Source organism: Calidris pugnax, unplaced genomic scaffold (assembly GCF_001431845.1).
Source record: "Calidris pugnax isolate Ruff unplaced genomic scaffold, ASM143184v1 scaffold57, whole genome shotgun sequence".
NCBI classification, from domain to species: Eukaryota; Metazoa; Chordata; class Aves; order Charadriiformes; family Scolopacidae; genus Calidris; species Calidris pugnax.
In genome coordinates this window covers 471,655-489,105 of record NW_015090813.1, presented here as the reverse complement: position 1 = coordinate 489,105, position 17,451 = coordinate 471,655, and the positions used below count along the sequence as shown (strand labels likewise).

Below are 17,451 nucleotides of genomic sequence, written 5' to 3'. Positions count from 1 at the left end.
GAACTATATGTTGATTCTCTCCATACCATTTTTTACATCCCTGTGCATGACTTTTGCAGCAGGATTTTGAAAATGGCTTTAAATTTATTGTTTTTATATTCTTTTATCAATTCGATTACTCCTCGAAGGCTCACTTTGATGTCTTCCTATGGAGTTCTTCCATGTAGGAATCTTTGCCCTGTACAAAACTTCTTTATCTCAGGCAAGGAGAGGTGTCCCCTCCTGCAGCCTCTGTACACCGCATCTCAGTGGGCAGGTCATGTCATTGCTGGTACAATTCAACCAACACGTGCAACTAAGAAAGTGATACTCTATAAGTGCTCCCTATAAGGAGCAATGGTTCAAACTGTGTGGCCTTCCCAAAGGGTCAACTTCACCTAAGGATGTAATTTTACTATCATCACATAACTGGTCAGTGCTACTTGAACTTCCCCCCCATACCTTGTATTTTTAGCACTTGTAATACAAACTTTGATGTGCAATTAATTGCAGTTTAAAGCCTCTGTGGCTTTCAAGTATATGACTGGAAGGTATTGATCAGATTTCTACGTAATTGGAATTTGCAGAGTCTGGCAGCAAAAAGGGGAGCTTAATTTTCATTAAGTCAGTCCCTAGATCCATGTCATTAAATGGGAATGAATGTTCTTGGGGGCTGGCTTTTTTACTCCTAAGCACGATGTGACTGTCTGGGCCTCCAGCAGCTCTCACAGCTCTAATAATACGGTATAACATCACCACACTCCACTGAAGTGCTGCTTTGTAAACACCACATGCAATATTTATTCATTTCTTTATACTTCACCCTCCTTGTTACCACTTCATAGCCTATTAATAAATGTATCAGTCCTCCTGATTCGTTTTCTCCCAGCTTGGTGTTTGCAGATGACCTCAGGCTGCATAAAACCGCGTGCTAATTTGAGCAAAGCTCTCTGTGGCTTGCTTCCACTACGGAAGAGTTTATTAACTCTCAGATTTTTACTGGCTGCAGAAGCTATGTGGGTCAGTAGGAGAGAAGAAGGATTTTATTAACAGGCAAAAGAAGCAGCATCCTCCGTCCATCTCTTATGCTGTGGCAGAAGACATGGCGCGGGAGGTGGGACCTTTTCATTGTCCCAGGCACAGTGGGTACAAAGGTAACTCTAGCTGAGATTTAAGCAGTACAGACAAAAGCCCAGTTCTTGGAAATGATGACTGGCCTAGAGACTGGGGAGCTCTGAAGATTTCCAAAGAACTTTTTCTTAAATCATTCACATGATTTAAATCATTCACATGATTTCTTAAATCATTCACCCTATAATTCCTAAAAAGAAACCCCCAAACCTAAACAAGTAGATGTTGAAGAAACACGAAACTTAAAAATCCAGATTTCATCCAAACTTTTAAAAATTAATTATTTTTGTGTGTATAGAACATACCTCTTCCAAGAAAACAAATGCATGAACTGAGGCTCATTTAACCTAGGCCTACTCACACCATCTCTTTTTACTGGCTATGACACAACCTCCTTGAAATTTTAGTCAACAAGATCTAAAGTCACGAATTTGACTAATATCCATTGAACCAAACATCAAAATAAATACTAAGAGGCAGGAATAAAACAAACAGAACACGGTATTTCTTCGTACAATGCAGACTTGAGCTGAGCTGTAAAACATTCTTGCCTAGGAAATTGTAGATGGTAAGAATTCAGTGGATCCAAATCAAAAGGGCAAACTGATGGAAGAAATATTTTTCTAGATCTTACATATATATATATGTATGTATGTGGGCAAAAAGTCAAAGTCTAATTCAGATGGTCTTTGTGCCATGAATAGCTGGAGACAGGGAGGGAATTCATTATGTTGTTCAATCAGCTTTTGTGGGCTACATCTTCAGCTCTTTGCCAGGTGGTATTCAAGTAGTTTACATGTGTTATTTCCAACAAAATGGTTCGAATAAAAGTTTTTACTAGGGATCAAATACATTTTCTGCACATGGTTCTACTCACCTCTCACTTCCAATATGAGAGTAAGATCTATGGACTTACACAGTACTTTTATTTTCAATATATTTTCAGAGCCCAACTGTGCTATTTTAAACAGTAGAATTTAATCCAACAGAAAAAAAAGTCCTGTAGTGAACTAACTTGTTTATATGTCATTTTTCAACCTATCATTAGCATTCTTTTTCTAAAATATATTTGGCCTAACCAGTGAAATGTTTTATAAGTGTTTGGTAGGCCGTAAGCACATTTTTTTTAACACTTGAGTAAGTGTTTCCTGCCTTCAGATTAAACCAATTGCTGGAATATTACCACACACTTTGGAAGTGCAGACTCAGAACTGCAGCCTGGAAAAATCTCCGTCCACCTCATTCCTACAATTCATTCAACCTCCACCAAACCCTCCCGTCTGCAGCCAGACCTCAGAATGTCATTTTGGGGAACACCTCGAAGTAGGGAATCGCATCTCCCCGGGAGCAGCCTGGGATGAAGTTGCCATCAAGCTCTTTCCAGGCTGCCTCCTTGATGTGAGTGAGGCATTTATCACCCCAGGATGGGATCCTCTGCTGATGGCACATCAATGCAGATGGAGCCCGAAGATAACAGACACTAGTAAACGTTTGACATTTACCATGCATTGCCTTCCTGAAAGCTTACAGATTTTTTTGAGGCACGCCTGACTGTGGCCATACCTCATGCTCAGTCCTGATCATTAAAGCAAAAGGGAGTTTGCCATTCACTGGAGAGCAGGAATTTGGATGGAGCTGTACTGAAATGAAAATGCCAGAAAGTATCATAAGGACTCCCTAGAAATCTAGCGAAGATATGGTGAAATACCACACTTTTTAGAGCTGGCTGTACTCCACACTTACTTCCAAGTAGGTTCTGAACTCCTGATCAGGTATGCCTTTGCAAACCAAATGGCCCATCCCACATCCCTGGATAGCACTAAATACTCTGTCTTGCCTGACTGCTCTAACTACATTCACCTGAAAGCTAGATCACTCTTTATCAAGATAGCAATGGCAGAAGCACAGGTAGCTGGAGGGTAAGGCTTTCTAACTGATAAACTAGGCACCTAACAATTTTCTCTCTGTTGCCCAAAACACAGCTCCTGAACCAAGCTGCAGAATGGAAGCTCCAGGCCAAAATGTTGAAGGAGCAAGAGACTGTCCTGCAGGCACAGGTGATGTAGGGGAGGCGGTTGCATGGTGTGTTTTTGTGTCCCAGTTTCTAACCCATGAGGCATGTTCTGGATAAAGTATTCAAACTAAACTGTAAGGTAATGCCCATACTGCAGATCATACCATGGCATGTAGGGTGTTTAGCCTGGAGAAGAAAGGCTCCGGGGAGACCTTCTTGTGTGTTGCTTTTCAGGACTTAAAGGGAAAGATGGAGACAACCTTTTTTACCAGGGCCTGTAGTTACAGGCCAAGGAGTAATAGTTTTAACCTAAAAGAGGATAGATTCAGATTGGATATAAGGAAGAAATTCTTTACTGTCGGGGTGGTGGGACACTGGAACAGGTTGCCCAGAGAAGTTGTAGATGCTCCATCATTGGAAACATTCAAGGTCAGGTTGGACAGGGCTTTGAGCAACCTGATGTAGTGAAAGATGTCTCTGCCCAAGGCAAGGGGGTGGGACTAGATGATCTTTAAAAGTCCCTCCCAACCCAAACCATTCTATGCTACTATGATTTATGAGTATTCACAATATTCAACCACACAACAATGTGTGCCTTGGCTTAATTATTCACCATAACTACCCTTCAGGCCAGTTTCTAACCCAGCAAAGCATGGGAACACATACATACCACAACACATGTTTAGCAAACTGGAGCTGAAGTCACAGAATCACAGAATCTTCTAGGTTGGAAGGGACCTTAAAGATCACCTTTTCAAACCATCAACCTAACTTTGACAAAAATAGACACCCGCACAACAAACAAAAAGCAACACCATCACTAAACCATACCTCCCAGCACTACATCAACCCGTCTTTTGAACACCTCCAGGGATGGTGCCTCAACCACCTCCCTGGGCAGCCCATTCCAATGGCTGATAACTCTTTCAGTGAAAAAATTTTTCCTAATATCCAGGTCCTCACGTGCTTTTGTGGACTGGGATGTGAAGGCAGTGTTCTCATTAACTTTAGCAGGATTTCTGCCTACTAAGGGCTTATACAAAGGGGTCTCTAGGATTTCAGTGTTTAGTTGGAATTTGAAACATTCAATAAAATAAAATTGCTTGCCAAAATTACACTAAGAGTCAGTCTGGAGAGAAAGGCAGTAACAAGAACAAGCAGGCAGTATATACTGTGCTTTGAGAGCAATGCAGTAATGGACCTTGAATACGAGTGAGAACACTAGATGACATGCTGGAACTTCCACATCAAAAAGAGACAGCATCGGTAGATTTTCCTAGACTTACAGAAACAGTCATGCAGATTTATCTTCTTCGACCTGTCTGTGAGAAAGGTCCCCCCAAGCAGAGCTTTGGTGGAGGGTGTCAGTCCTTCTGCAGCTGCCCATCTCCTCACCCATCAAGAAGTCCCCTCCCCAGCCCATATTCACAGTTAATCATACTGGTGAGTTGTCCCAGCTCTGCCCTTGTGGATGATCTAATTCCTACCTGTTGAGGAGTCAAGAAAGGCTGGCATTAAACCGGTAACTTGGAAGCACACTAAGAGGGGTTTGGTCCTTCAAGTGTTTCTTCAAAGGCTAAGAATATCACATAAACAGTTGCTGACACCAGTTTGACAGGTTTTGCAATCAAACCTCAAAGGCCTCCAGCTGAGCCTGTCCCAACTGCAAACCTGCTCCCAATTTTCTCTGAGTGGTTTTAATTAAACTTTTATGCTCGACCAGAAAGAGTTGTGCGCCCAGCCAGACCTTGGTAGCCAGTTTAATGAAACTGAAGGTATTAATAAAAGCTAGGTTATATTAAGCATACATTTGAAACAGTAAAACTTTTTTGAAAAATCCAGTCAAACAAGCCTGCAAAGGCACTGATAATGCATGTGCCCCTCACAGCCTTGTGTAGAAGAAAATTAAGTGATTCACTTGCTGAAATGAAACATGCAGTTGGGTATTCTGCTCAAGTGTGAGAGCTCTGTCCCTTACACAGCACTCTCCATTTGGAATTACTGGGAACAATACCATTGCTGCTGTTGTTGTTAGTAGTAGTGGTGGTAGCAGTATGGTAGCACTGAAGGGCCTCCCCTCATGGACCAGATGCCATGGTGCAAGGCATTGTGCAAGCCCAGAACAGAAAGAGCAGGAAGAGTTTCTTGATGTAAACCGCACAAAACAACAAATAGATATTAACAGAAGACATTATGAGAAGATATTGGTCAATGAGACAAGGAGAAGCCGTAATATAGGCCTCACTGCCTGCTATACCATGTGAGACACGTTTTAGAGGAGGTGATGAGCCCCCATTGCTTTCTTGAGCTGGCAGGAATCAGGGGACATCAGCTTCGTGCCAGCCTGTCTCTGGGTGGCACAGTGTGCCTGAGATGGCCCAATCTGCATCTCCAAATGGTGACAGGGATCTGGCACCAGCTGAGAGAACACACCCAAGCTGCGGTGGTGCTCCCCAAGACACTGCACACCCTCCCCAGGCATGTTGTTTAGGCAGACTTTTTTAGGTCCATGCTTGGAAACAAAGTCAGAAGATTCAAGTCAACTGAGGCCTTTGATTTTTAGTAGCTGGCATGGTGCAACCATTGGGCTACAGCATCTGAGGAGAACGTAACAGGGCTGAAGGGGTGTCCTTACCATATGGCGTGGCGATGGCGAGATGCCCTCATTTCCAGAATCCTTGCACTTTTAAGTTCTAGCCTGGCATCAGTTGTGCTTCCACTCTCCCTGCCCACACTGGTAGGCAGCAGCAAGGGGGTCCTCGTCTCCAGAACTGAGGAACATGAGTACATGCTGCTGGTGGGAGACAGCACCCACAGCCTGTTCCCAGCCACTATGAAAACATTCATTTATTATTCAAATTTAAATTGCAGAAGCTATTCTTGGTGCTGTGGCACTGCCTAGGGCCCCAGCTGAGATCAGAGCTTACCTTGTTCAAATGTGAAAGATTTTTAATCTAATTAAATAATAGGCAGAAGTTGGAAGGGAAAAGCAGAGACAGAGAATTGAAGCATTGGAAGGGAAAAGCAGAGACAGAGAATTGAGGCATTTTCATAGAATCATAGAATGGTTTGAGTTGTAAGGGACCTTAAAGATCATTGAGTTCCAACCCCCTGCCCTGGGCAGGGACACCTCCCACCAGACCAGGTTGCTCCAAGCCCCATCCAGCCTGGCCTTGAACCCCTCCAGGGATGGGGCAGCCACAGCTTCTCTGGGCAACCTCTTCCAGTGTCTCACCACCCTCACAGGAAAGAATTTCTTCCTGAGATCTAATCTAAATCTCCCCTCTTCCAATTTAAAACCATTACCCCTTGTCCTGTCACTACACTCCCTGACAAGGAGTCCCTCTCCATCTCTCCTGTAGGCTCCCTTCAGATATTGGAAGGCTGCTAGAAGGTCTCCCCGGAGCCTCCTTTTCTCCAGGCTGAGGAACCCCAGCTCCCTCAGCCTGTCTTCACAGGAGAGGTGCTCCAGCCCTCTCATCATCTTTATGGCCTCCTCTGGACCTGCTCCAACAGGTCCATGTCCTTTTTTCCTGGGATGAGGACTACATTTTCTAAGGGGCATCATAGCAACTAACCAGAATGAACACGAATCATAATATAACCATATTAAATCCATCCTGCTAGTAGCAACATTTTCTAAATCTTCTTTTCCTCAGTAACTGAAGAGTAGTGTCAGGGGAGGGTGCATGTTGGCTGGCACCACACAGAATAAAAGCTCCCAGCTAATCATTTAGCCAGCTCCCTGGCAGTGCAGAGAGGGCAACCAGCCTCCAGACAGATGCCTGAATCCTGCAGGCTGCTCCTGAACCTCCCATTGCCCTGCTGCCACCCCACCTCAGCCACTATGCCCTATGCCAATATCTCTTTTCTTTATGAGAGCCATCAGGCTGGATGGATGAAATGTCCGATCACCTAAACACTGCTGGGGGTGCTCTGGCTCCAGAAGGAAACGGCTGAGTTGGAGCTGGTCTTCTTTTCCCAAGAGAAGACAACGGTGCTTTATCTCTGTAAAAAAAAAAAAAAAAGAGAGAGAAAAAGCAGAAACCGATATATTCTTACATAAAAATTAACCTCAGATCTTTAGAATTTTTTTTCAAGAAGCATTCACAGATTTTAGATATAAGAATAAGTCTTACTGACAAACTGCAGCCACAGATGGTCTTCCTCGTGGCTACCAGGTGTAAACTGATATGGAGTAAAATATGGAGACCTAATATTCTTAAAAGCTGACAGACTGCAACAGATCCTTCTTCTGCTCTGCATCACGAAGTGAAGTGAAGCTGGCAGAAGAGGCTGGCAGGGCATTCTTTTCTCTGCCTTTGCCGACCTTGCCCGCAGCTGCAGTCCACACATAGGCTACAAAGCAGAGCTGACAAGGTGCCTTCTCAGCTCTCTCCAGCCAGGATGCTGGGATTGAACACGAATCATAATATAACCATATTAAATCCATCCTGCTACTAGCAATGTTTTCTAAATCTTCTTTTCCTCAGTAACTGAAGAGTAGTGTCAGGGGAGGGTGCATGTTGGCTGGCACCACACAGAATAAAAGCTCCCAGCTAATCATTTAGCCAGCTCCCTGGCAGTGCAGAGAGGGCAACCAGCCTCCAGACAGATGCCTGAATCCTGCAGGCTGCTCCTGAACCTCCCATTGCCCTGCTGCCACCCCACCTCAGCCACTATGCCCTATGCCAATATCTCTTTTCTTTATGAGATCCACCAGGCTGGACGGATGAAATGTCCGATCACCTAAACACTGCTGGGGGTGCTCTGGCTCCAGAAGGAAACGGCTGAGTTGGAGCTGGTCTTCTTTTCCCAAGAGAAGACAACGGTGCTTTATCTCTGTAGCATTCTGCATGATTTTGGAGCTTTGAAAGTGCTTTTTTCCACCCAGAAAAAAAAAAAAAAAAAGAGAGAAAAAGCAGAAACCGAGATATTCTTACATAAAAATTAACCTCAGATCTTTAGAATTTTTTTTCAAGAAGCATTCACAGATTTTAGATATAAGAATAAGTCTTACTGACAAACTGCAGCCACAGATGGTCTTCCTCGTGGCTACCAGGTGTAAACTGATATGGAGTAAAATATGGAGACCTAATATTCTTAAAAGCTGACAGACTGCAACAGATCCTTCTTCTGCTCTGCATCACGAAGTGAAGTGAAGCTGGCAGAAGAGGCTGGCAGGGGATTCTTTTCTCTGCCTTTGCTGACCTTGCCCGCAGCTGCAGTCCACACATAGGCTACAAAGCAGAGCTGACAAGGTGCCTTCTCAGCTCTCTCCAGCCAGGATGCTGGGATGCAGCTTGAAGGACTCCAGGTCACGGTGGTGTGAAGCGAAGGGTGGCCTTTGCCCAGTGCTAGGGCTATCCCGAGTGCCAGATAACACAGGAATCATAGGAGGGAGCAGTGATGCTCCTCTTCAACGGTGGAGACCAGTAAAGCACATCAAGTGCTGCCTGGTGCAGCTCCTGGCCACAGCCTGAGCACCCAAAGCACCCAGCTCCCAGCTTGTTGAGTAATCAAGAAGGCAAGTAAACAGCTGGGCAGCTGGGATGTACTGAGCTCCATGAAAGCCTGCCAGAGTTTATCCCTCAGGTTAAAGTTGGGGTTTGGCAATGCCCAAGCAAGGCTTAGAGCTTCCCATTGCCCTGCTGCCACCCCACCTCAGCCACTATGCCCTATGCCAATATCTCTTTTCCTTATGAGAGCCATCAGGCTGGATGGATGAAATGTCCGATCACCTAAACACTGCTGGGGGTGCTCTGGCTCCAGAAGGAAACGGCTGAGTTGGAGCTGGTCTTCTTTTCCCAAGAGAAGACAACGGTGCTTTATCTCTGTAGCATTCTGCATGATTTTGGAGCTTTGAAAGTGCTTTTTTCCACCCAGAAAAAAAAAAAAAAAAGAGAGAAAAAGCAGAAACCGAGATATTCTTACATAAAAATTAACCTCAGATCTTTAGAATTTTTTTTTCAAAAGGCATCCACAGATTTTAGATATAAGAATATGTCTTACTGACAAACTGCAGCCACAGATGGACTTTCTCGTGGCTACCAGGTGTAAACTGATATGGAGCAAAATATGGAGCCCTAATAGTCTTAAAAGCTGACAGGCTGCAACAGATCCTTCTTCTGCTCTGCATCACGAAGTGAAGTGAAGCTGGCAGAAGAGGCTGGCAGGGCATTCTTTTCTCTGCCTTTGCCGACCTTGCCCGCAGCTGCAGTCCACACATAGGCTACAAAGCAGAGCTGACAAGGTGCCTTCTCAGCTCTCTCCAGCCAGGATGCTGGGATGCAGCTTGAAGGACTCCAGGTCACGGTGGAGTGAAGCGAAGGGTGGCCTTTGCCCAGTGATGGGGCTGCCCCGAGTGCCAGATAACACAGGAACCATAGAATCACAGGAGGGAGCAGTGATGCTCCTCTTCGGCGGTGGAGACCAGTAAAGCACATCAAGTTCTGCCTGGTGCAGCTCCTGGCCACAGCCTGAGCACCCAAAGCACCCAGCTCCCAGCTTGTTGAGTAATCAAGAAGGCAAGTAAACAGCTGGGCAGCTGGGATGTACTGAGCTCCATGAAAGCCTGCCAGAGTTTATCCCTCAGGTTAAAGTTGGGGTTTGGCAATGCCCAAGCAAGGCTTAGAGCTCAGGCACAGTTCTGACCACGCTGGCTCTCCCCTTGGCTTAATCTCACTGCCTGGTCCTGCACAGCATCAGTGGTTGGACCAACTTAGGTCAGTCCCTGCCCAAAGAGGTGGCCCAGGGATCACTTCACCATTTTCCATTCTGTAGGTCATCCTAGGAGTCCTTTCCTGTAGGTGTCAGCCACAATGGTATATAGAAAAGAAGTATACAGGGCTTGTGAGGAAAGGCAGGGACTGGACATCTTTGTAGGCTTTAATGCTGTCCTCTTGAAATCTCCATGGAGTTACCTAGGGAAATGTTTTCAGAAGTCTCCACTTTTAGGGAATTCTTTCGCTTCTGGGCACCCTGTATAGAGACACCATAGTTGCAACATTCAGGAGAATATGGCACTCATAATTCCCATGTCTTTTTAAAGTGACTGGCCTGGGTCTTTCTATTCTTCCTCAGTTTACCTTTCTGCAACAGGGGAATCATAATAGTTTGCCATCTTTAAAAGATTCAGAGTGTTTCAGTTCCCTGATGTTTGTGCTTTACGGTCTCCAAACAGAATCTAATTTCCATGTCCAAACACAATGCTTATTTTATTATCTTCTTCCAAAGTAGAAGTTCACCATCCTGCAGACTGAAATTACTGTGGGGTTTTTTTTTCCCCTGTTAATGCAGATCACGCTCTACTCCGAAAGGTTTGAAGAATTTCAGAAAACACTGACCAAAAGCAATGAAGTGTTTGCCACATTCAAACAGGAGATGGAGAAAGTGAGTAGCAGCTCATACCTGAACTCCCTGCTTGAGACTCTCCTTTTAGATTTTTATATTTCTCACTGCAATAACTTTATCTGGGATGGGGACAGTGCTGCACATTTTGGAGAACAATTTAATCAACATCCAAGTAAGATCTGGGGCACACTTGGCCACAGCTGACAGCAGCTTAGACTTCAGCACCTCGAGCTGAATTCTTCCTTTCAGCTAAAACTGAAATTGCCTTGAAGAACAAACAATTTACCTAGAACTTAATGTGGTGTTTGGGTAGAGAAACCTCAGAGATACCAAAGGGGGAGTCTGGAGCTGGATTTATCAGCCCGTGTCTCCAGGAGAGTCCTCTGCATGACTGACACTGGTACAGAAAGATTGACAGAGGCTACAAGTCTTCCCGCTGGCGTGTGTGGGCAGAGCTGAAGCCCACCACCTTCCCATCGTTAAGCCTAAGTGGCTGTCCCCTTGCAGCTGGTGTGCTTATTTCCTGTAATGAATGGGAATCAAAAACCAAACACACCTGCTTTTATAATAAACAGTGTTCTGCTCTGCCACTAGGGCCCAAAAATCCTGGTGCTCTGATCTAAGCAACCTCTAGTGATCTACACGGGGTTCAGCTAGCAGAAAACCAAAGGGGAAGATGGTGCTCTACAGCTAGCACTGTGTGTTGGGGGAGGTATAGAGGTGACTAATCCAGGGGGAACTTCCTTGACGGTGCTGACTCAGAAGATACAAGCCCGTCTTTAACTTCCCAGCAACACAACACTGTGGTCTTTGTAAAGAGATAAACAGAATAATGTCATCTTTTCTTTGCCTTTTGTTTCTGTGACAGTTTGTACTCTGGGAGCTGTCTGTACTTCTGCACACGTAATCAACTTTATGAGTACAGGCTGGAGGCTGAAAGTTATATGGCAGCTACTTAAAACCAAATGCAGCCTTTAACATAAATTATTACTTAGCAGAGCCACTAGAGCCGCTGGTAGCAGCGTCATCAGTACAGCCAAAGACCTAAATAAAAGGGCTGCCCTAATTTAATCTGCAGCATGAAATTCCTGGTGTGATTCAGCTTTTCCTCCTGCTTCTGTAGATGACAAAGAAAATAAAGAAGTTGGAAAAGGATACCGCTACCTGGAAATCCAGGTTTGAGAACTGCAACAGAGCGTTACTGGACATGATTGAAGAGGTGAGTGGTCTTTTTTTGTCTCAGGATGCACCTCTTCCCCCACATAAGGCTTTAACAAGGAGACGAGATGACTTGAAACCAGCAAAAGTCAATAAAAAAATTGTTCTTGAATCAAAAGGTCTTTTTTTCAAGCCATCTTGATAATTAGATGTCTTTAAAAAAAAAGAAAAAAGACAAACCCCCCAAATTCTAGGACTTTTAGATTGTGCAGAGACATTCATTACGTCCACGAGAAACTGAATTATGTAACTGTGAATTTTAAGTGCTCTAAAAATGTGTGATTGTTAATGCTCTCCCATAGAAGGAAATTGGCATTAGTTCACTTCACGCTACTTTCTTTCTACATAAGAGCATCCACCCAGGGAATTAATGTGCTCTAGCTAATGAACTTTAAATTCATGCCTTTTGTTGACTTCCTGCGTAGGCAAACTCTAAGAGCCAAAAGCAAGCGGCTGTGGGTCACCATAGTTTCAAATATGCTGTCACAGGGGCATTGCAGAGGAAATTCATAAGCGTGTTGGAACTCATTCAAATGAGATAAGAGGCTGCCTGAAGTTTCACCCTAAACTCACATTGCCCTTGGACCAGGGCTTTTTGGTTAGCTTTGTAGCTCTGTGCTATTGGTATTTCTACGGGTTTCCGTATCTCTGGTTTCCTCACTGGGTGTAGAAGCAAGAAAATGTTCCAGTTCAGGCTGCTCTCATGGAGCCTAGAAGCAAAATAAACAAAAGAAAAATATAATACAGCTCATTTTCCCCAAAATTCACACCCATGCTCACCAGAAGGCCAGGTAGGTTTTTGGAAGCTTATCTTTATAGACATCCACTATGTCTTCCATCTCTACAGATCATCAACAGGTATCCCTGCAAATATTTTTGAGGGAAATTGATCTGAATCTCTATGGAGAATGTTAATATACTACAGTAACAAGAGTATACTTGTTACTCTTGTTAAATTTCCTCTTGAAACTCCAGTACAAAAGACCACAGTTACTGTAGAGCAGTTGGTGAAAGCCAGCTACCTGGCAGAGTCCTGAGGGCTGCCTAGATGTCAAATTGCTTCCTAATTGTCAGTTCCAGCAATTAATTGTGTGCACCCACACTCACTCCGGCACCTTTGTCTGATGTCTTTGACCACAGAAAGCCTTGAGGTCCAAGGAATATGAGTGCTTCGCGCTGAAAATCCAGAGGCTAGAGAACCTTTGCCGGGCTCTGCAGGAGGAGAGGAATGAACTGTACAAAAAAATAAAGCAAGCACAGTTCCCTGAAGAGGTGAATGGAAACAGCATCTTAGAGGAAGAAGAGGATGCTGATGCAGGTCCTTCCTCCTCTGAGCAGGCGGGCATCGAGCTGCGCGCTGCCGACGAGAGCATGCTGAAGGAGCTGGCCGAAGCCTTCAGGATGTCCCACAAGGTGGAGGAATCCCTCCCAAGCACCAGCAGAGACAATCTGGAGACCTGTGGGGCTCAAACGTGCAATGCCACCCTGGTGCCAGAGCTTTCCTCACCTCTCACCCCACAGCCAGAGGCTGGGAATGGCTGTGAGCAGCCCAGCACGAGCCCACCAGCAACCACTGGGAGCCCACCAGTGGCCACTGGGAGCCTGCCAGCACCCACTGGAAACTCAACGCCCACCGAGAGCCTGCCAAAGCCCACCGAGAGCGTGCCCGAGCTCCCAGAAAGGGTGCCAACACCCACAGAAAGTGGGCCAGTGCCTCCCCAGAGCGTGCCAGTGCCCACTGGGATGGGGCCAAGCCCCAGGGAAAGCCTGCCAGCAACCCCCGAAAACCTGCCAACGCCCACACAAAACATCTCCTCTCCCCTTGGGAATACGCCAGCGCCCACAAAAAATGCACCAAAAGCTGCAGAACCCGTGGATGACCCAGCGGAGCGGTCTGTCCAAGGTCAGCCCGCAGAGCAAATGGGGTACACAGACATGGAAGCAGTGGATTGAAGACACTGGTGTGTCCAGGCTTGTCTTCTACAAACCACGGCTCTACTTTGTCCTCTAAATTGATACCTTTATTTTTTTTTTTAAAAAAGTGGGTGCTAAAGCACACTTACATATCTGCAGGCAAATGTAACACACTTCTTTGTGCTACCACTATCCAGTAATAATGGGTCTGCAATTTTTTCTGTCCTCATCTGCTTGAAGCATAATATTTTCTTAATGACAGGAATATACAACAAAATTACAGGATCTTTTTTCCCCAGGCATAATGAGTCATCTCATTCAGCAAAATAATTTTAAGATGTTGAAGTTTCATGTTTCAAGAATCATTGCGATAGACATACATATATTTAAAGACTCATAATTAATTGTATCTATTTGTTATGACGTTGCATAAAAGATGGCCTGCTGGGACACATAGTGATTTTTAATAAATGAGGTGAAAGGAATCTGTAATTATAAAGTAAAATAGTGAAACCATCGATGTGATCAGTCATCTCCAAGAAGAGGTGCAATAACAGAAGGTGAATTTTTGTGCAAGTAAACTGCCGCTCAGCACTACGTGGCCTGAAGACCCACAAGCTCTTAGCCTTACCTTGAATTGGTCTTTTCTACTTAGTGCTCTAAAAGAGGTTTTGTTTTCAAGAGAACTGCGGGGGAGGGAGGAAGGTCTTTTCTAGATTCCTCATAAAATGACTGAAAACAACAGCAATTTCCAAACTGATGGCAATTCCCACGGTAGTGGTCACAACCCTGTTTCTGTATCCAACAGAAACCTGCTAGTTTGTCATGCTATTTGGGATCATGAGCCCAACAGAGGGACTCATGGTTGTTTCCAGCTCACAAATGAGGTCACAAGTTCAGAAGCTGGTTACAGAAGTTCAGGTTCACAAGTACAGAAGCTTCTAGGCCAGGAGCAGAAAGCATGGTGAAGGCACACTACTACAGGGTGAAGCTACGTCAGAAGGTACCAGGATGTATTCCAGAAGATACCCCTGAGGTCATGCTTCCCAGATGGTCCCATCTCTCCCAGTCACAGCCATGGAAACCTCTTCACCACCAGCTTCCTCCTGGTCCTGCTGCATGTGGGGATGCTCCCAGGAGAAGGGAGAGCACACTTGCCTGTCATCCTGTTCATTGGAGCACAAGTAAAGAGCCCAGAAGCCAACAGGCACCAGGAAAGCAGGAATCCCTCTCACAGACACCTTTGGGGACTGGCTACATTCTCAATCCCTCTCTTGTCTAACCAGCTCTTCCCGTCTGCCTGCCACCACATCACTGCTTGACAACGTAGCCACCTTGTCAGAAACTGGTTGATTCTGGCACCAAGAACAAAAGTAACGAAGGAAGGGGTAAGAGAGGGCACCTCCCCAGACAGCTGTATGATCTCAAGCAAGGAGAGCAAGAAGGTTTTTGGAAGAAAGTTAAAAAAAGCCTGTTGGCACATTTCTTGTTACTCATCCCCTACCTCCGAATTCAATCTAGGCTATTTGGAGTCTGAGCTGGAAAGCTTCAAAATTTGAAAAGGGCAATTAAACAAGATGTCCAGAGTCTGGAAAGGGAAATATTACAATCAAACCAACCCGTGTTTATAGACAAATCCCAAGAAGCGCCTGAAGACAAAGTGACTCATTCAAGACTAAGCTGAAATATATGTGAACCAAGAAAATAGATGCCATCTTTGGCAGACCATGGGAGACTGTGGTCATAGAGTCCTTCTGGCACATAATCTTCCAAAAGCAGAGTTTGACTCTTCGCTTGCTGCCAATGTGGTCCACAGCCTGGTTGCATATGTCTATGTCTGCACTGCTTGGTCCAGCCTTCTCGAGAGCCAACCACTGGAGTACACAGAGCATGATTTGCAAAAGTTTGTTTTGATATGGCCTTACAAGTAGCTATTATGGCTACAGATTTCAAATTTGGATGCCTTACATTAGATACTAAGACTGATGGGATTTATTTCATGTCTTTAATCACCTGAAAGTAGATCATTCGTGTCTTAGTTACCTTAAGCTCCTTTTATAGGCAGTGGAGAAGAATAGACATCTTTTGAGGATAAGCCATCTGAGGGTAAGACTGGCATCCAAGACGGAAGAAATTACTTTCTCTCTGAAGATGCCATTTCTCTTCACTGATTCTAGAGCTAGCCTAAGACAATTAGCTTAAATTTAAAATGTCTATTACTAGGTATCTAAATTAAGCAAGGTGAATTCCATCAAGCATTCAGATTCAAAGCCCTAAGACAACAGCCATCTCTGAAAACCAAGCCATTTCTGTGCCTGTGAAAATCATAGAATCATAGAATTGTTTAGGCTGGAAAAGACGGTTAAGACCATTGAGTCCAACCATTAACCCAGCACTGCCAAGTCCACCACTAAACTCTGTCCCTCAGTACCACCTCTACAAGTCTTTAAAATACCTCCATGGATGGTGAACTCAACCACTTAACATGTTAATGTTAACCTATAACAAAACCTTATCCTAAGATAAAGAGTTATACTCACTTGATTTACTTTGACTTGAGTCTATAGAAATCTAGTTTCCATTACAAGTATAAGTTTTGTTTGTTACTAGGGTGACTTTAAAAATTAATGCAATTTATATACCCATTAATGTGGTTTTTTTTCCTTTCTCGGTCTTGTTTGATTCTGTTGCCATGTTAGTAATTACCTGCATGAAACCAACTCCTTTTTCTTCAAGTAGGCCCTTAGAATGCCTTTAACTGTTGACGTTTTCTTATACATTCAAATATTCAATTACATAATAATGATGATCAACATGGCCTTGCAACTTTAACTTGGTTCCATTTTGCACAGTCGTTATGGTCGCATCTTTAGTTATATAATTGTTGCCTCATACCTTCCAATTTCAGCAAGCAGAGAGACAAGGATCCTACAGATAAAAACTTCCTACATAGTCATGATTGATTTCTTACAGCATCGTCCCTCATGAATAATTACACAACCTTCTGGGAAAATCACTCCCACTCTATTCCGCCTTCCTCATTTTCGCCCTTGTAATTCTTGCACCTAAAACTGCACTCACACACTTGCAGTTCCTACTACTCTCTGTGAGTTTCTACCCACGTACCTGTTGCTTCTCTTCTACCATCCCATCTACCAACTACATTTTATCCCAGCAGTTACCTCCTCCTTCTCAGTGTACACATACAACACTGAAAGCACAGGAGAGCGACTCTCCCGGCTTTTAATTCCAGGATTTGGAATAGTGTTTGCAAGAGATGGGAGAGAAAATTGCAGGGGAAATTCTGGCCAGACCCCAGGCTGGATGGCACATTTATAGTGGGGATGGTTTATGCGTAATCTCATGGGCTGTAGAGCTGTGGGAGGCTGGAGAACCCTCAGTAGAGGCAGAAAATCTGTAAAATTTAACCGTGCACCTGTTTGTCATCCATTGCATCAGACTGGCAGCTTAAACCACCATCATCACAGACTTCCGTGTGTTAACCTACTTTCTCTCATTCTTCTTCAACATTAATAGCTTGCCTCCTCTTGCTCTCTCCTTGTACTGGTACCCAATACAAAAGCTGCACGAGTGTCCTCGTGAAAAGCACCTTTGGGATTGCAGTCTGCACGTCAGCTCTGCTGCACGTCCCTCAGGTACCTCCAGGCTCAAGACACAGAAACCCAGCACACTTCTGTGATCACTCAGAGGCAGTGAGTAGCAGTGAGACATGGGTCTTCATCCTTATCCTCCTCCTCCTACTGACACTGCCCATCATTCTCCTACGGATGCTGCCAGTCTCACCAGTCCTGGTGAGTGCTGTGGTTGCCTCCTTCACTCTT

General features: G+C 44.6%; 1 protein-coding gene across 1 annotated transcript in view; it reads left to right on the top strand.

Annotated features, from left to right (window-relative positions):
• The window catches only part of TXLNB (taxilin beta), a 40,822-nt gene extending 24,261 nt beyond the window's left edge, over positions 1 to 16,561 (top strand). Inside the window, exons 7-10 of the mRNA XM_014939573.1 lie at positions 3,093 to 3,167; positions 10,424 to 10,516; positions 11,601 to 11,696; positions 12,836 to 16,561. Coding sequence (XP_014795059.1) covers positions 3,093 to 3,167; positions 10,424 to 10,516; positions 11,601 to 11,696; positions 12,836 to 13,648 — 1,077 coding nt within the window. The 3' untranslated portion in view covers positions 13,649 to 16,561. The remainder of the gene's footprint in view (positions 1 to 3,092; positions 3,168 to 10,423; positions 10,517 to 11,600; positions 11,697 to 12,835) is intronic.
• Positions 16,562 to 17,451: the final 890 nt, after the last annotated feature.